The sequence below is a fragment of the Colius striatus genome, chromosome 6, assembly GCF_028858725.1.
Source record: "Colius striatus isolate bColStr4 chromosome 6, bColStr4.1.hap1, whole genome shotgun sequence".
Taxonomy (NCBI): domain Eukaryota; kingdom Metazoa; phylum Chordata; class Aves; order Coliiformes; family Coliidae; genus Colius; species Colius striatus.
Window position 1 is genome coordinate 46888129 of NC_084764.1, and position 20076 is coordinate 46908204.

The 20076-nt window shown below is 39.4% G+C and overlaps 1 protein-coding gene across 1 annotated transcript in view; it reads right to left on the minus strand.

Moving 5' to 3' along the window:
• Positions 1-16656, minus strand: part of VRK1 (VRK serine/threonine kinase 1) — a 31310-nt gene extending 14654 nt beyond the window's left edge. The window contains exons 1-9 of the mRNA XM_061998209.1: positions 16491-16656; positions 11590-11751; positions 9757-9812; positions 5585-5654; positions 5104-5191; positions 2908-3016; positions 2679-2771; positions 1546-1678; positions 150-270 (exon numbers count right to left, since the gene is read on the minus strand). Of these exons, the coding sequence (XP_061854193.1) occupies positions 150-270; positions 1546-1678; positions 2679-2771; positions 2908-3016; positions 5104-5191; positions 5585-5654; positions 9757-9812; positions 11590-11746 (827 nt within the window). The 5' untranslated portion in view covers positions 11747-11751; positions 16491-16656. The remainder of the gene's footprint in view (positions 1-149; positions 271-1545; positions 1679-2678; positions 2772-2907; positions 3017-5103; positions 5192-5584; positions 5655-9756; positions 9813-11589; positions 11752-16490) is intronic.
• Positions 16657-20076: the final 3420 nt, after the last annotated feature.

Consider the following 20076-nt stretch of genomic DNA (forward strand, 5'->3'; position numbering starts at 1 on the left):
AGACGCAAAGAAGGGAAACTGGAGGGCATACAAAACAATAGCCTACCCACCAAAAGGGAACATACTGAAAGTACAAAGCATTTCTATATTAAGACATTTTCCTTCCTCTTTTTTATTTCAAAAGAGAAAGAAAACAAGTAGTTTCTCACCTGATCTTTGAGTCTCTGACAAGATTTGGATCCTTCAAATTGTCCTCCCATGGTAGATGGCCACTAAGCCAATGAATCATACAGTAACCCAAAATCTCCAGATCACCACGTCTCGATGGTGCTAAATACACACACACAAAAAAAGAACTGTAAGAGCAGCTAATAAAGCACACATAGCTTAATAACAGTTACAATATCTATGTTAGTTAAGATGACAGAAGGTCAATGCTAACAATGTGACACTATAGTATGTGTTATTTATTTTAGCATGAAAGCAAGGAAGGAAAAAATATTGTTCCTACATCTGGAAGGATACTTTCTTTTTCAAGTCTTTTATTCATCTCCCTTTTCAACTCAGGGATATGACATGCTGTAGCATGTAGACATGCTTTTTAAGTACTCCAATCGTGGAAAAAAACCAGCAAGTTAGTGAATTGTTTGAATTCCAGTTCAAAACAGTTTTTACTTCCCTTCTTCTATAAAAAGGAAACAGTGTTAAGATCTCAGTTCCTGAAAAAAATATTCCACAATGCTGCAGTATTTTTTGTGGCTGAAAAACTGAATAGAGGACAGTAGCAGAACAGAACCCCAAGACTTGCCAAAGAACCATCAGTCACCAACAAGTACATTGTACATTGACCGCAGACTTCACTAGAAGTCTAAGTGGGTGAATTAAGTCATGGTTTATGCTCAGTTTTAAGCACAGTTGCAACAGTTTATCCTGAAGGAATGGTTTTCAACAGCTAATATTTTTGCAGGACACCTTTTATGCTAAAAACACAAAATTCAAGAATCAAGAAAATAAAATTGGTGTTCTCTATAAATACTCAATGTTTAATCATACATCAACGCTGAACTTTGCTGCTCAACATTTTCTCACTTCCTGCCTTTTGATATTAAGTGACTAAAATAATAGTTATAATTATGCCTAAATTATCATTCATGATTAAGTTAAATTTTTAAATACCTTCTAAATATTAAAGCTACATAAAAAATATTGTGCATCTTTGCCAAATTAATTTAAACATTGTTCCTTTCTATAACAGACACTATTTATCTCCTGAAAAGAAGGCCTATTTTTCTATCAAGTTTTTGTAAGTACTATTCCATTTCTACTCAGGAAATGAAAAGCAACACACTAAACATCTTAACTGCCTTTATCAGTTAAGGAAATCTATCTAAGAAGTTAAATAAATAGTTAAATTAACATCAAACTTGGGGGGGGGGGGGGGGGGAGAAGAAAAATGCCAGCATGGATCATGCAGAAGAAAAAACTGTTGTTAGAGATTCAGAAAACTGATTGTTCACAAAACTCAACATGGAAAATAAATTCTTTTTTATTTCTAAAATGGATGAACAAATGCCTGCTACCAAGAACAAAGCTTGACGTCCTTACCCACACCCTTGTGTGCATCAATACTGGTATATTCAATTGTTCCATCGTGACACCTCTTAGGATCTTCTTTATACACTTTGTGAACTCCTTCTGGACAGTATCGGTAGGCAAGTCCATAATCCACCAAGTACACCTAGTCATTTCCAAACACAATCCTAAGATTAAACAACTATTAATATTCAAATAATAAATGTAACTCCCAACCATTGACAGAACTTCTTAAAAAGTACTGTAAAAGTGAGTTCTTCCACCTTTAAAAGATCACTTCTCAGTGCTTTCTTGAGATTACTACATGTCTTTCAAAAACTATGTGTCAGACAGGTTTTGCTGTTTTTCATACAGTAGTGTGACCTGGAAGCAGCTTCTTGCTGATGCAGAAGCTCAGTACAGTAAAACAGTCATTATCAGTAAGATTAAGTGCAAGAAAACCCCAAACAATCAAAACCAAAAAAGAACCCCAAACTCACATCCCTATAATGTTCATAAAGTTCCAAATACACTTACTGCCCTGCCCTCTTTAAAGTCAGCTGTCCCATATGGACACAGCTACACACTATCACTTCTCAATAACGCTACAGCTACTTTAACAGAACTGAAAATCTTGTTCTTTATTTTGAGAGCTAAACATTTGGTCAAGATGACATGCCTAATTCTGAAACTCTAATATGCATTGTTTGAACAGTAAAGAGAGTTAAAAATGCAGGAAAACTTCCGTAAATCAAGTGGAACAATCAACACTTTAAAGACCAATTTTTCCAAGTAACAGAACACTTATCTGATGGATTTCTTGAACAAAGAAATGAGGTAACAATGCAGACAGGCAAACATAATTTACCAGTGTGCTATATAATTTTAAGCTTCCACCTGCAAATACCTATTTGAGAGTCAATTTTTTTTTAATCTCAAGAATCCTGTAGAATATTATTTAGGGCAAATAGTCAATTTGGTAACTGTCCAACAAAATGCCTAAAAAAATCATTAAATATTAACTAGATATAAATGTCAAGCAGAAATAATGTTACCATATACATTCTTAAAAATGAGCTTCTGCTAGATTTCACAGGTTCAAAGCACTTCCATGTGTTGTCAAATAGAAGATTTAAAAGATGAGGAATGAGATGCATCAGAAATACCTGATTAGGGTTCTTGTAACTCAGAAGAAGGTTTGCAGCCTTGATGTCTCCATGCACATATTCATGCTCATGGACGTATTCCAGAATATCAAGCTAATGAAACAAAATACAGTCATATAAATGCAGTACTCAGCTCCACCCAGCAGAGGACCTGTACTCGGCCCAAAGGTGGGATTTCGCTAAAAGACACATGGAAGCAAGAGTATCAAAATATATTTTTTAAACTTACTATTCTCAGGCCTAATTGTAGTACAGTTTTATGGGAAAATTGCTTGGCATTCTCTTCATAGGTCTTCTGAAGATCTCTGCCAAATCGGTCCATTATCATAAACCGGTATCTAAATTCAACGGGGAGAAAAATAACATCAAAGTTACTGAATTGTACTTGGAATATTTCTCCATCTATGTGTTAACTGCACAAATTACTGATTGAAAATATCTCTCTAAAAATAAACCACAGGTACACAGAGAACAATTAAAGTCAAGTATTTCCCATGTAATGTTGTACATCATTTCTTAACTTTTTTACTCCGACTAGTCAAAAGTTCGTCCGTCTTTCTTCCTGGCTAGTTATGCGGTACAGCACCAAATATCCACAGAGGAAAATCTCTGTATTGGAATTCACTATAGGTAACACACAGAAATACACTTTTTTACACTACAAATTACTAAGTGACTTAACATGGTTAACTGAAAAAGTTCATTTCTTGAAATCCATTACAACTAGGTTCTCTAATCTATTATTAAAAGCAAAAACCTCTAACATGCCAAAGGTTTTCTGATTTAACTGTCTGGATGGCCAGGCCCAGAGAGTGGTAGTGAATGGAGTTAAATCCAGGGCTTAGTGTCAGGAACAGTTCTGTTTAGTATCTTTATCAATGGTCTGGATGAGAGGATCAAGCGTATCCTCAGTAAGTACGCAGATGAAGTGTGCAGAAGGCTAGGCGGAAGTGTAGAAGTAAGATAAGAGCTCTTCAGAGGGACCTGCACAGGCTGTATGAATTGGCTGACACCAATGATATGAGGTTCAACAAGGACGAGTGCTGGTTCCTGCACTTGGGCCACAACAATCCCAGGCAGTGCTACAGACTTGGGGCAAAGCTGCCAGTGGAAAAGGACCTGAGGGTGTTAATTGACAGAAGCTGAACATGAGTCAGCAGTGTGCCCAGGTGGCCAAGAAGGCCAATGGCATCCTGGCCTGTATCAGAAATAGCACGGCCAGCAGGATCAGGGAAGTGATTGTCCCCCTGTTCTCGTCACTGGTGAGACTGCACCTCGAATATTGTGTCCAGTTTTGGGTCCCTCACTATAGGAGTGACACTGAGGTGTTGGAGCGTGTCCAGAGATGGGCAACAAAGCCGGTGAAGGGACTGGAGAACAAGTCTGATGGGGAGTGGCCAAGGGGACTGGGGTTATTCAGTGTGGAGGAGGCTGAGGGGAGACTTTTTGCTCTCTACAACTGCCTGAAAGGAGGTTGTAGCAATGTGGGGGTTAGTCTCTTCGCCGAAGTCTAGTTGGACTTGATCATCTTAGAGGTCTTTTCTAACCAAATGATTCTATAGTCATCACTATAGCCAAGCTGGTTCTACTACTATAAGAGAAGCTATATTAAAGAACGTCATGCATTGAACACTGAATGGAAAAAAGATTTCCTTGGGACTGAAAGAAAAAATATAATTTGCCTCAAAATCAGTTTATTTTTACATTAGTCTCACAGTTGAGGACCTACTGAAACGATATTTCTGACACTCTAGGGCATCCATACCACCTGCCCTAGGTAGTGGGTCACACATACTACAAGCTGCCAAATCACTACTAAAACTCTGTTGCAGTATAGCTGTATAGAGAGAAGACTACCACGTGAACAGTCATACCACTCAATATCAAGTAACACAAACCCTTCATGACAAGGAACTATACTAACAACTATCCCTAGACGTACGACAAATTTGACTTGAGACTAGCAATTCTTCTAGCTCACAGATTAACTCAGTAAGCTATCCCTAGGGAAAATACAATAGATTCACAGAGACCACCAAGTCCTCTGTAGGTGTAAGTGAAAATATTAAGTGCACATCACACCACAAGAAAAAAAAAAGGCAGTCAGATTATTCAAAGACTTACACATTAGAAGTCAACTTTATTTTAATTCAAATAGGAAAAGCTTCTCCACCACACACATCGAGCATCACTGTACTACACCGATGATCCAGACAAAAGGAAACTAAACCACTAAGAATATAACAGACACACATACACATAAAGCAAAAGTTTATCTATTCATCTACTTCCTAAGCACACTCTTCTCATGAACATGATACTTCATAGCAGAAATTAGCCATGTGAAAATAGGTGCAAAATACATCTTATAAAGCAAATGAGGCTAAATGAGATACCAGTATATGCCGACAAAAGAAATATTCACCTGTTTCCATTTTTTTCATGCAAGCCAGAACCCCAATATCTTGGTACGCCTAAATATTTCAGTTTATGGGACTTAGTCCACTTCTGAACTGAAAACACAAATAAAGTTCATCAATTCACATCAGTGGAGCTTTACACAGAAATGGAATACTTACATCATTTGCAGTTTCTGCATACATGTGAGCTGCTTATTTCATGGAAACTTGTATGCAAAGTACACTGGGAAGTTAATGGTGCATCCATTGTAGGGACAGAGACACAATTCAAGTTTCAGTTTAGATAACACTATCAACAAAACTGTAAGGAATATCTAACCAAAACCTCCTAATTTTACTGTATGTTGGAATTAGACTTTAATCATTTAAAAAAAAAATAAAGGAAAATGACATTAAAAGACTGTCTGGAAATTCAACCTTACTCCTGGAGGCTCTACTTTCCTAAATGCTTGTACGTCATTAAAAACATTTTAATAGACTGCTTACTTTCATCTGGCTTAGCAGCTCGCATGTAGAACTTTAGCTCAGTAAAAAGAGGTCCATTCTGGCTGGGTTCCTTTAAGACAATTTAAAATTAGTTAAAAACTGCTGTGTTAGTGCCTAGTAGTTAATAAAAGCTCACAAAAGGTAACATCCACTCTATAAAAGCAAATCCTCTACCCAGTGCTAATAAATTCAATAGTGTATATTCTTTCTATAAAAGGTTGGCTCTAAAAAGTTATTAGAAATTGCTTGACATCAAGGGTATCAAAGAATCCTTTCCCATAACAAAAGATTAAAGAATAACAAACTAACATAATAGTATAGAAATATAACCAATAATTGGTAGCAGAAGTTTTGCCAAGAAGATTAAACAAGATTCGTTATCTCAAGTTTTCCCGATCAAAGCTGCATTGCACCAGTTGAAATAGCCATTAGTGAGCCTAAAATAATACTTGACATTTTTTCACAGAAAAATCTTAATAAAAGTTAGCTTCTTGCTGAACATAAGGTATTTTGTTCCCTTCATGCACAGTTGACAAAGGTAAAAAAAATTACAGAAGATTTCACAGTTTCTCTTAAACTAAATTATAAAGACTACACATTTTTATTTCAGAGTCTCCCTTGTATTTGTGGTAACACAAGGCATTTCAGTTCCATCTCATAGGGACAAATCTATGGTAACCACATATTACAAGTGAAGTACAACCGGTTTGAAAACACCAAAACTTTGAAATACTGCAGGAACTGCAAGTGGATGAGTACCTTGACTCTACATTTCTAGAACTTAGCACAAAAAACCCACAGAAGTTGAACAACACATGACATCAATCTTAAATCGAACTTTTAAATGCAGATGTAGTGATCCAGAAAACTTCTGAAGGCCAAACTGTTCCACTCAGCTAACAGAGGTGTACTGCTGCCCCACGTTAATGAAGGAGATCTAATAAAGAGATCAGAATGGCAAACACTGGCTTTGCATATGTTGGCTCAGAGGCAGGGTAGGAAGATGAGCCAGAAGATCAGATACCAGCTTGGGTACCACTGCAAGGCCTGAACACTGGATTACAAAGCTGATGCCTGTCTCCACTTTCCCAGCAGCATTGCCCTGATATACAGTGGTGCTAAGACAAGAGCTTTTCAGCCCCACCCTCTGGGACCAACCTTCAGACTTAGATCAGGAACCATAAAAAAACACCAAAACAACTAGACTAATTGAGCAATGCACATAAACTTTGATACACACATATTTACTTTAGTTGCTTTATATATCCACTATAAACAACAAATTGATGATATAGAGACTATATACACAGAGGAGAAGGGTTAAAGAGCTGAATTCTTTTACCACAGTTATCTAGAGCAAGTGTTACTTGACCCATTCACTTGTTTCTGTGTAGCATAATCCATTAATACTCTAATTAATTAGAATATAAATGATATCTATTATTTTGATTCCATTTACACAGGAATGAAGAATGTTGTTTTCTTAGTAAAATGTGGTGAAAAACTGTAGGTGTTGAAAATTCTTAAATATTTATCTTTAATTAAATTACTTCACAAAAAAGTTACATCTCTGTGTTGAAAAGATACATCCTTCTCTCATCAGGGCAAATGCTGAAAATCTGGGATCTCTTCATACGTGAGGGGATGGTTAAATGATTTAACCACAAAACAGATCTTCATGTTGACTAGGAAGCTGTTTCTCCTTCATACCATTAATTCTACACGCACATAAATAAACGCACACGCTGTGTTAAAAAGGTTCACGTAACGATGTCCAATATTTGCCATACTAGGCATGTTAGAATATGCTAAAACCAGAAAGACTTCAAACACAAATTTATACAACTTCATGCCCGGGGTCACTCTAAACACAATTTGCAAAATTAAAATTAAAGTCTAATTAGAAAAGGGATCATAATGAAAGAGATTTTAGAGTATGTGTTGAAACCCAACAAACTCCTTCAAGTAGTATTTTAAGAATTCTGATCTTTTTCAGCCAGCAATTTAATGAAGTGTTATTAAACTCTGCATCCGCTCCTGAACAATGACATCTGAAAGGTCCACATGTTAAAAAGCACTTCTTTTATTAATAAAAACTGTGATTCATTTTGTACTGCTTAGACATCAATAATATGAGGATATGTCAAAGACTAAGCCAATTTCCACCCTGCTTAATTTGAAGAATATTACTATAGAAGCACATATTTTGTTAAACACTAATAACTGTTCAAAGCTGTTAACCACTTTGTTTTAGCTGATGGATCGACTAGCAATCACCCAGGCATCAGAAAAGAGACCTTTATCCATAGTTGTCTTATATTAGACCGCAGAGGTAAATACATTATAGGTCATTTGTAAGGGCAGCACAAAGCTGGGGCCTACTTTATTGTGTAAGGACAAAATTATAAAAGACAAATTAAAGGCGAGTAGGCATCTGGGAGATTAGCAATGGAGGGATCTACAACTGCTGCAAGACAGTGAATCTAGAATAAAAGCAACCCCAAAGTTATGATAACTATTATCTTCAGAGACCAAAATCGAGGAGACAAGAAGCAGATGGATAGTTTCCAAACTCAGGGAGAGGAGGACAGCAATTACACACAGCATGAAATAATGCATATTGGATGACTTTTCAAGCAAGTCAAACCGGATCCTTTGGCCAAAGCTAAATGGCACTCTGCTTCCTGATGAGCCAGTCTACACTTAGCAAGGGCCAGTAGTTAGGAGCCATTGCCTCTTGTAGATGAGCCACTGCTGCTAACTCAAATGTCTCTTATTTGTCTTTGAAACAGGCTACAGGTCCGGCACCATGGACAACCCTTACCCTCAATGGCAGAGGTGAGACAGAGAAAAGGAGGTTGCCACTATGCAACAGCTGCAGGCTGGGGCTCCTGGTCTAGGTGGAATTCCTGCCCAGAAATATCTAAGGCAGCAGCAGTATGCTGATGTTGAAAGTGTCGGAGTCTGACATTTGCAGCATAACCAGTGTTTTTTTTAAGCAAGTGACAACTTTTTGTGAAGAGTATCTTGGTGTGTCTGAACAGCACCAAAACCAGCAGCCCAGAATTGCCTTGTAGTCAGCAGATATAAATCTCAAGATTAAAGGCATATACTAAGTAATATGTACCTTATTCTTAATTAACCCGATTTTCTTTGTTTCGGGAACAAGTGTTAAAAATATTAACATATTTACATAAGTGGACAGCTATCGCCACTTACTACCATCAGCAGCAAAGCACTTCTGTATCACTGTGCAGTTTAATCAATGGAAGGTTAAAACATTCCAGTTCTGAACTGTGGGGAAGAACTATTCTTTTTTTTTTTTAACTTTATGAAGTTCTTGTACAGCTTTCTGGTATTTGCTTTAGTCATAGGACCAGAAGTACCACAATAATGAATGGCCTGCATCTACTATGGTTATTCCCATATTCCCAGTTTTTTTAACTAAGACTTTAACAGGGAATCATATATAACAGCAGGATCCATACAAAACAATCTAGCAAAATTTAATAAAATACCTTAGGAGAATAACATTACAGTCAAATCAAGTTAAATAAGCACTTTCTATTTTAAGATTCAAGATGTAAGAAAATTTCAAATAAAAATAATTTGATCATTTGCTACAATGGGCTAAAAATGAGCTACCCACCATGCTGCTGCTGCTCTCTAAGCATTAGGCTAAAAAAAATGTGTCAATGCCGTTTTCATTCAATAGAAATTAGAATACATATGTGTTTTATGATAAAACATTTAAAGGACTTTATATCTGTGGGGACTTCGGGAATCAAAATTTTGCTGTTTCTACTCCCAAGCCATCTGTCAGCTTACCAACATCCAGTGGTGAGCAACAGTTCACACATCCTCACTGCTGAATCACAGAAATTCTCCAAAAGCTGGACAGATTTCATTAATTCTGTGATACTTGGGCTGTTCGTAGGAAGCAGCAAACGAAATAGACTCTGATCCATTTCATGAACCTCTTTCAGCTCCACAGATGTTCCATACACAAGGAGTCCCAAATCTCAGCAGCATTCCTCTGTATCACCACACTTACTTTTATTTTAGACAGCACTACGCAATTGTATTATTTTCAGTCAGGAGCTGTTTTAAATTACACTAGTCTGGAAAAGACATTTTGAAGTTGTGAAGGAAAGATTCACATGCTCTCTTACCACTTTGGCAACGTAAGGCGCATCGCTGCCCACCGACTTCGAAGAATTAACATCAGCTGTTAAAAAGGAAGCATCTGTCAGTTGTAGGAGAAGAAACTCTCATGAAACTTACAATTATTTGTTATGTAGCATGGACCAACAAGCAACAATGCAATTCAGTACCGAGAAGAACATGTATCAGTAGACTGATGTAAGTGAATTAGTCTATACAGCAAGACTGGATTACATGGATATGGTCTTGCATTCTCCCTTCTATAAGGAAGACGTGTAGTTTACTAAATAAAGGAGTTCTATTTTGTTATTCAATAACTTTTCCCTAGTCAATAGCATTTCTTTCATTTTTAGGACTGTGAAGAACATACACAGTTGTAACATTAAGGTGAAAAACATTCTCTACTACTTTGCCATGTCCTGTATCCAAAAGTGATTTTCTGTTGCTACTAAGCTGTTGATATTTGTGACAGAAGGAGATACAGGTATGAAGGACAAAAGTAACCACAAAGTACAGGAACAGTCAGAGTACAGCTTCATGCAAACAATGGGGAAGCAAAGCACAAGCTTTGGCTTGAACAAAGCAGGAACTCCACGCGAAGAACAACACAGTTTGAGTGAGCTGGAACTCAGTGCTTATTCAGCAAGGCTGAGCAGTAGAGAGCTTCTTTAGCAAGAAGCCGTTAGACTCGATCTGAAAGGTCTTTTCCAACCAAAAGAATTCTATGATTCTATAAGCCACCCACTGGTCCTGTTTCAAGTGCTTAATCCACTTATACTCTAGTCTGTTCATTTTGAAAGCAGGAGGGATTTTTCTTTTCAGGTCAGTATGAATTCAGTGCAACTTTTTCACCAACATGAGGAACACCATAAATGTATAGCTAAAAAGAAGTTTTGCTTGAATTCAATAAACAGCGTGGCAAAACAAGATCAGCAAGATTTGTTTATCCTTTAACAGCCCCCGTGGCCAGTGCAAAAGTCTAGTGGAGACTGACAGCAAATCTATCATGGCCTGAATGAAGTGATACCACTGCCAAGTGCTGCTATGCTGAACAAGCTGGAACTCCAATACGAATTGGACCTAAAGGCAGCCAAGTGGTATCATAAAATCATGGAATGGTAGGGGTTGGAAGGGACCTTTAGAGATCATTCAGTCCAATCCCCCTGCCAAAGCATGTCCGATAGGAACGTGTCCAGGTGGGCTTTGAGGACCTCCAGAGAAAGAGCCTCCACACTCTCCCTGAGCAGCCTGGGCCAGGGCTCCCTCACCTCAACATGGAAATAGTTTCTCATTATATTTAAATGGAACTTTTAGTATTCCAGATTCTTTCCATCACCCCTTGTCTTGTCACTGGATACAACAGAGAAAAGTGCTGTCCTAACCTCCTGACACTCACCATTTAGATATTTGTAAATACTAATGAAATCTCTCTCCAGTCTCCTCCAGGCTAAACAGCCCCAGGTCCCACAGTCTTCTAGTCCCCTGATCATCCTAGCGACCCTGTGCTGGCCCATGCAAAAAATCCTCTCTTTCAGTGAGAACAAAAACCAAATTTAAATAAATACTAACTTATCCTTTCACCGGTAAAAAGTAATCAAGATTTTGGCTTAAAAGTGAAAGAACTACGACTGGAATCTCATACAACTACACTGCTACAATGATCACTTGTCTACTCCTGTCAATTTTTTTTTCCAAAACCATGAACTGAGTTAAAGTTCTCATAAAAAAAGATCACTTGAAGACACTGTGTTTCTAACTTAGGATCAACTTCTCATTGCTTTGAATAATGATAAACATCTCACTCTCTACTTGAAAATGCTATCAAAGATAACTATACTTACCAAGGTATAGGCGTCCAAAACCTCCTTGACCTATAGGGACACCCAATTTCCATTCTTTTCTTGATGTATCTGATAGAACCTCTCCCAGAGCAAACACTTCAGCGAGCTTCCTTTTTGCAGGGGCTTTTTTTCCAGCAGTCTTCTTATTATATGGCATTTTATCTGGAGAAAAAAAGGGAAGGGAGGAAAAATTTTGTAAAAGCACAGGTTACATGCTGATCAGATTTGGTTTATGTAGAAATCTGTCAGAAGCATGAAAACACGTGGATTGTTTAAGTACTAATTTGTTGCTACAAAGATACTTCAAAGGAAATACAATAAGTAGTTTCATTGGCGTGAGTTCTACGTGAAAAACAGCTAATTTTTCCAGGCATCACAGAAAAAACTAACAGCAAAAAATCTTCACAAGAGAAACTTATTGGAAGGTCTTATATAATACATGCTAGAAAAATCACAGAATCCACCATAATCAATCAATCACAACCAATCAGAGGTCTATACTTAGAAAAAATTCAACTAATGAAATAAAGCTCATCAGTTTTCCTGCAGTGAAACTTGCACATTGAAGAAGTGTGATACAGTCCAGGTCTTCAGTAATAATGAGGAATTCCTCTTAGCCATAAATAAAATAAGCCATTCAAACAGTTCAGTATTTTTCTTCTATATAACTGCAAGCAACAAAAATCACAGAATCACAGAATCTTAAGGGTTGGAAGGGACCTCAAAAGTCTGCTTATTCTTCACAAGACAGCATTTAGTAGACCATCAGCAAACTAGTATACAACTACCTGAGATCACAAATGTAAAAGTATAACCTTTCTCCCACCCTCAGGTCTCTGATAAGCAGTATTTCTAGAAACAACATAGCAGCCCACTCCCACCAAATATGGACTAGGCTTCATTTTGAGCAAGTAAATGTTTTGAGTTTTCAGCAGAGACAGATTTTGATTCAGTCAAAGAACTTCCTGAACATGCAGCCACAACACGGCAAAGAGTGCACTAAATCTCTCCACGTGAAAGGCCTTTACAAAGAGCTGATCTTTCCCTCCAACTTAAGAAGACAGAAGTCATACAAACAGAGCCACTAATTTTCTAAAAGATACCATTCAGACTGGTGAGATTTTGTTGTTATTGTTTTATTTTGCAGAAGCCTGAAGAAATATTAATACACAACTCGGGAAGTTTCTAGGTAGCAAAATATCTTTTTCCTATGAGTCCTGCTACTCCACATGATAACCCTAAGCCAAATATAGTTACTTAACATCAGCTTTCCTCTTCCATTTCTAATTTTTTCTAATAAACCAGAAGTCTAAAGTCCCAAGACTGACTTGGATAGAGAAAAAAAGAAAGCACAACAATCAGCAGTGTTCCCTAATGACTCAGATGTGGGACAAGATCATTTAAAGGGTACAAAAAGTACACTCACAGAAAAAGTATACTATCATCAAGCTAAGAATAAAACAAACATGAAGAGGGGTTGAAGGACTGCATCCCTCGACCTCTCAGTTACCACAAATAATTCCAGTGAGATTTGAACAGATGCACTCAGGTGCTTCAATGCTGGACAGATTTTTGGCTAGTAAAAGAAAAATGTGTAGCCTCTTTCAATAAAGCTGGCAAGCCAGTGAAATTAAACTATCGATACACTGCACATCTTTGACATTCACCATGAGTCTCTTGATAGTAACCTCACTTAAAAGGGGATTAAGTTTACTTAAAATAGCTCCTCAAGAGTACCAAAGAAGGAGCCAGTATTCACATCTATTTTTTTCCCCTTTTTTGTATGCTTGAAGGTATTTAGTTTATAAAAAAAAAATGACATCTTCCTTTTATCCATAAAAGTAAAAATTCAACATAGACATAAGTTTGAACATCCCCAGCTGGGAACCCTGCCCTTAACAAATACACGAGATACACATACATGGTTTCTTGGCTGTCTATATTCATATCCATCTGTTAAGATGGCACGATGCCTACTTACAAGTTGGTCAAACTATCAGTAGGCCATAGGTGCCAAACACTGATCGCTTGCAATGGGCAGCATGCACAATACTAAGCACTCACTTTTTGCAAAAAAGCTGTTATCCACAGAAATATTTCAGCAGTGGCTGCACGTGCTTTCACATTTATTTGGATAAATCCATTCAAGGAACTTCTACTGACGGAAACTAAAAACACTGGGAGACTGCAAAAATTTTCTACATGAAAATACAAGACTGAGGAAAAAAAAATGGACAAAAATAATGAAAAATATAATGACATTTTAGTGCAAATTCTATCCTTCTATGTGCTTTTCAGCTCACCATACAGCAAACATGAGTGTTTTGTCAGGAAACTTAGGAACTAGCAAACATGATGTAGAACTGCCTACTGTCCATTGCATAACAGGAATAAAGTCAACTTCTCCCCAAAATTGCCTTTAAAAATTCACACACACACAAAATTAATCACCTTTAACTTTCTTGTACCTCAACTACCTCTTCCCATTAGTAAATGGAAATATTTTTTTTATCCCACGGGTATTGTAAAGCTTAATTCATTAGTGCCTGCAACCATGCTGAAATCGTTGGAAACAGTGTGCCACAGACATCAAGTACTGTACTACCACTCAAGTATCAAACAGACCTGACCCTCCTTTGCTAAGGTATCTGACAAGAACAATTTTCAAGGAGCATGGTTGTAAACAGCAACATTGTATGTGGCTACAACATGCTCAAATCAAAGATTTCACTACTAGCAAGTATGAATAACAGAAGTCTATTTGTCTAAACTATCTCCAAAAGCCTCTTAGTACTAACAAAGGCTTTTTATCCTCCTTTCCCCTAGTAAAATATATTGGAAGAACGACTGGATACACTGTACTTGAGATAGGCAGACAATTTTCTATCAATAGTACCATTAGCAGTGTTAACTTTACAAATGTTGTCTGCAACAGTTACCGCCCTGGTAATACTTGAACTCTTAGACTAAATATGAATAGCTACTTCTCAATTTGTGTTGGCATCTACTCGCAGTAAAACTCCAAATTAATATAAATTCATTTTATTTTGAAGGAGGCATTTCTGCTGTGTGTCAAGTCAGACTAGTTTCTTCTTGATCCTCTTCTTTTTTTCCTCTGGAAATCGACATGAGGTTGTTTATCTCAGATCTTTTGAGGTCCCTCCCAACCCTTAAAATTCTGTGTGGCCTATTCTCATTCTCAACACAGAGAAGGCATACAGTCGGCCAGTGACCCTCCTCATGAATAGGTAGTCCCAACAGGCCTGAAATCTATGCATCATTAATACTGCCATAGCAAGGCACCCAAGTCTGCCTGAAAAAAAGGACATGAAGAAGACACACAAAAAACAAAACTAAGTTTTTGCTCAAGGAGTGGGAGGCAAAGAAGATGACCCTTTAAGCCTTCTGAATACTGTAGAACTGCTTCACGGAAGAGACAGAAAGAAACAAAGTACCTGAAGTATGAGCGACTTGTAATACCAAATGGGGTAGACAGCAAGCAAAGACTTTCTTGCTGAAGTTAGACAATCCTTGTGTTATATTTTTGAGTACCACTACAATCTCATTTCCTGGCGATTTCGATATCTGACCAATAATGGTACTTATGGAGGAAAAAGCACTAAGGTTCTTTTTTCTAAACAACAAGAAAATACCTTTTTAGATAAAATGAATAACTGCACGTTGAATGAGAAGCATCTCACCACACAGTACGGAACTGAGAAAATGCAGCACTTTGTTACTTTTGTTTATTTCCTAACCACTGAGAGGACTTTCTGAAATTTCAGAACACAGCTTGATCAGACTGGAAACAGACATTTACAAGAAGAATTATTGTGCTCTTAACTAATTTTAAATTTCCTTTTCAAGAAAAGATGTTTTTCCTTTAGACCAGTATTAGTGTTTCTCATGAAAACCCTGACCATCACTCACATAATTATTGCAATAAAGAACACAGTGTAAGGTTACAAATCACCTCACCACCAAACCAAGAGCAAGTACCTATGCATGTGAGACACTTCAGTTAAAAGGCTTTTTCAGAGTTTTGCATACTGTGTAAAAATCAGCAGCTCCAAAATTCATTAGGAATCCCACCTCACTTGGGGATTATCCCCAAAAATTCAGTTGTGCCTTCAGAGGAAGGCACAAGTCTTCTAACACAACAATAGCTACAGGAACCATTACATTTTTTTTTGTTAGTCATAGAAAGGGCCCATGGAATCGCTGAGTCCGTGAAAAGCCTTAAGCACAAAGTGAAAATCAAAGAGAGCAACAGTTACCCTGCCTTCAACTGAGTAAGTCTTAAACAGGAAAGGTAAATGACAAGAAAGAGTGAACAGAAACCATAAGTGCTGACAAAAAGAAAGCAGCTCAGCCCTTACACAAGTCTGTTCTGATCCTAAAACTGCGGATGGTTTTTTTGTGGTTTCTACGTTTGTATTCAAAAAAAAAAACCCAACGCTTTACAGCGAACCTCAGCAACGTCTCTCAGCCAAGGCGGGATTTTGTTTGTTAGCCACACCACGATGTTCTTGAAGGTGACAGACCTCTAAGTGGCACTAAATATAGCTTTTCCTCTACCACCCCCACCTCGCCTTAGCGCTAAAAAGACACGCGAAGAAAAGCAACTTAGGCCGCTGCCACCGAAGGCAGCTTTCGGGCCAACAGCCCGTGAAGGGGCAGTAGGGGAGGTGCACTAGCTCTTCCACATCTGCCCCCAGTCTCTCCCTCCCTGCCGGACCACGGAGATGCCTCCGGCATGGCGGGCTGGGACGCGGGTGGGGGGGAACAGGAAAGGTACCTTCTGTACCCGCAGGAGGAGAATGGAGGGAGGAACGGGACCCGAGCGGGCCCCGGCGACACCGACCGCCTTCTCAGCGGGAGAAGCGGGAAAACGAACCCACCAGGAAGGCCGGGGACGCCGGGCAGGCCGAAGGGGAGGCGAAACAAAACTCGCCTCTTAAGATATAAAACGAGGCGCCGGCACAGCCGTCGGGTTCCAGCAGCTCCGTGCCCAGGCCCCGCCGCCGCTGCTGCCGCCCCGTCCGAAATTCCCGCACTGCCGGCAGCCCGCAGGCGGCCCGCCCGCCCTGCCGTCACCTCCCACCATCGCCCGCGCCCATTGGCCGGCCGCCGCACGCCTGCCCGCCCCCGCCGCTGCGCCGCGCGCGCGGGGCCCGCTGGGAAGTGTAGTCCGCGTCCTCAGCCGGCGGAGCTGGCGGACTACACTTCCCAGCGGGCCCCGCGCCCCCGTTATGGGGCGGGAGCCCGGGCGGTCACCAACGTATCCGTGCGGGACCTCGGCCGTTTGAGCCAAAATGAGTTCGCGAAGGCCTTCGTCAGCCTGAAACTGGGCGGTTGTAACCACTGTCCAGGAGATCGGGCGAGACACAGCTTCCCAGTGAGCAAAGTAAATGCAGCAGTTCTCCATCTCGTCCGAGGGGCGGCCGGGACACACCTGAGGCCTCCTGCCGCCTCAGCACCAGAGCCTGCACCTGAGCATGGCGTCACACACCTCATGGTTCCGTGAGGAACGGCTGCGGGCCTTGGCGCTGCTTATCCTGGGCGACACTGGGGAGACATCTCACTGTTAAAGCTGTCTCAATGGTGGGTGCCAGGCGCTTAGGGCACCACTTTTCTCTGCTGTGACAGGACAAGGGGTGATGGAAAGAATCTGAAACACAAAAAGTTCCATTTAAACAGAAGGAGAAACTTTCAGTGTGAGGCGAGGGAGCCCTGGGCCAGGCTGCCCAGGGAGGCTGTGGAGGCTCCTGCTCTGGAGGGCTTCAAAACCCATCCTGTGTGACCTGATCTAGGACCCTGCTTCTGCAGGGGAGTTGGACTGGATGATCTCTAAAGGTCCCTTCCAACCCAACCATTCTGTGATCCTATCATTTTATCTGCTTTCCTGCTTACCTGTCAGATGCTTTCTGACTTTACTGCAGTCTTACACAGTTGTCTGACAGACCTTCTCCTTGCTCTGAAGAAGATTTTTACCTCTGCTTTGACAAAGGCTGTGTTTATTTAGTCCTGATTTTTTATGTTTTTACAAGTTCTGTGATACTTCAGTTGTTTGGAGTGCACAAGAACATTTGGCAAAAGTTAACTGCGAAGTTTTATCAAAAACCCATGACTTCAAGAGGTCAGCATAGAATCTGAACCTCTTTCTTCCTCCTTCTTCTCTTTTCAACCCAGTCTCTTTTTCTGCAGCGGCAAGTAAAATCATACAGCATGGGTTCACCTAGCAGGTCTGATCCATTTGTCATCTGGCATCACTACATCTCCTTCCTTTGTCATCAGATACAAGTGCATGCACACTTGCTTCTGCTGAGCTGTGAAGTGGGAGACAGGCATGGAAGATTAAATACATGCCAAAACAGGGGATTTAAGGGGCGAGCCAGGAAAATAAAAGGAAAATGGCTTTGTGTTGTTAATTTGCTGGGGAGTGGTTAAACCTTGAAAAAAAAAAAGGCATTACGTTTTCATGGCCAACATCTATACATGCTGCAATTTTACAGGTACTAAACGGCTTACAACAAAGAGCTGCCATTCCATAGTATGTTCATCCTGACAGTATTATATAGATTTCCTTGCAAAGTTGGGCTATGTTAGGAATAGTAGATATGTATACTATAAATCCTAGATATTCCGACACATGTTCAAGAATCAGAAGAGTTCTGAATGGCTGTCATGGTGTAACCCTGGATGGCAACTAACCCCCACACAGCTGCTCTCTCATTCCCTCTCGGTGGGATTGGGAGAGAATTGCAAGAGTGAAAAAAAACCTCATGGGTTGAGATAAAGACATCTTAATAGGTAAAGCAGAACCTATGCACGCAAGCAGAGCAAAACAAAGCATCTATTCACTACTTCCTATCAGCAGGCAGGTGTCCACTTCCCATGGGCGGGTAGGTGTTCAGCCATCTCCAGGACAGCCAGGCTCCATCATATGTAACAGTTACTTGGGAAGACAAACGCCATCACTCTGAACATCCCCCATTCCTTCTGTATCCCAGGCAAAACCAGCACGCTATTTTACAGTGTTACTGGTCATTAGAAAGACTAAAAGATTGAAGGAAGTGGAGCACACTACCACACATGATTTCACTTCAAGTACCATTGTCTTTAAGATGTCTGGGATCATGTGCATATTTTAGGATGCTGCTGCAGAAAATATAATGAAAATTTGAATAGATATACAACTAATTTCTTTAGTGAAAAACTGATCTTCAGGCTGTCACTCTGAAAACAGTCTAAACAGTGAGGCCATAGGGATCTCAAGTAAATGCTGCTATCTCGTGTAAAAGCTGGGCAAAATAAATACGCTTTTTGCATAAGAGAGGAGCCTGGACCTCATTCTGCCTCTGAGTTTTCTCTGCTGAGTCACAGTAATCAGTTCTGATTTAAGAAACGGGTACAGTTTCAATATACCCATCCTGCTTTTTAACAAAAACGTAAGATTCTGCCTGTAAAATATCAGAGCAGAGATTTTCATATATTGTGTTTCCATATACTATAGGGCTGGGGTTTTGTTTAGCCTGTCTGGATGCATTTGTTTTAATACTCCTACAGCTGGAGATTCTTCACATTAACCAAATCCAAAGTGGCCACAACTTTTCTCAGGTATTCCCTATACACTGTCAATCGTCTGATTAGATCTCAGAAAAGCAAGTATTAACCAAAGAATTGAAAAGCTTAGGATGGGTTTCTCATTATCATCCTTCACTGTAAGAGAGTCCCTGGAATGTGCTAACTACTGCTTTCAGATATGCTTGAAGAATTATTTTAGAGTTGATAGTCATGTCTGATTCGTCTCCAGAGAAATGACTTTATATCTTTTTCTTACAAGTTCTCTAACCTTAAATGAAATGGGCAATCCAATCTTTGTGTGCACTACAGATACAGGTGTTAAGAAGAGTTCAAGTGCTCCTTTTAAACGGTATTAATTATGCAATATATGCTGTAGTATATAAGTTGTTACATGCTTTCAGTTTAGCAGTGGGGATAGCAAGTGTGAAGTTTTGAATGTGGCTTGACAAGAAGGTCTGAAGAGATAGAAACCAAACTACAGCAGGAATGCTTCTAAACCAGCATCTCAAAAAATAACCTAGTTTAACCTTGACAGTTTTTAGAAGATTTGACTCTCCAGAATAAGTGGAGAATGGCCATTTCACAAGTGATTGTTCTTTCAGGAGAGATACATGTACTCATCAGTCCCAGAAGACATGGCAGTTACACCCTCATTACTCAGAGGATATTAAGAATATTCGTGGAGAAACTCAAAATAGCACAAAGAACATTTGAATCCTCCTTCACAAAAAAAAAAAAAAAAAAAAGAAAAAGTGATATGTTCCAAATTATTTAGCCTTGAACTTTCATTCTACAGTAAGAAAACTCAGGCGTAGATTGATTACAATATGTGCTTCAGGTTAAAATATGTGCCTAAGGAGGTTACTAGGCAAGGTCAGAAATATAGCCCAAATCTCCTAG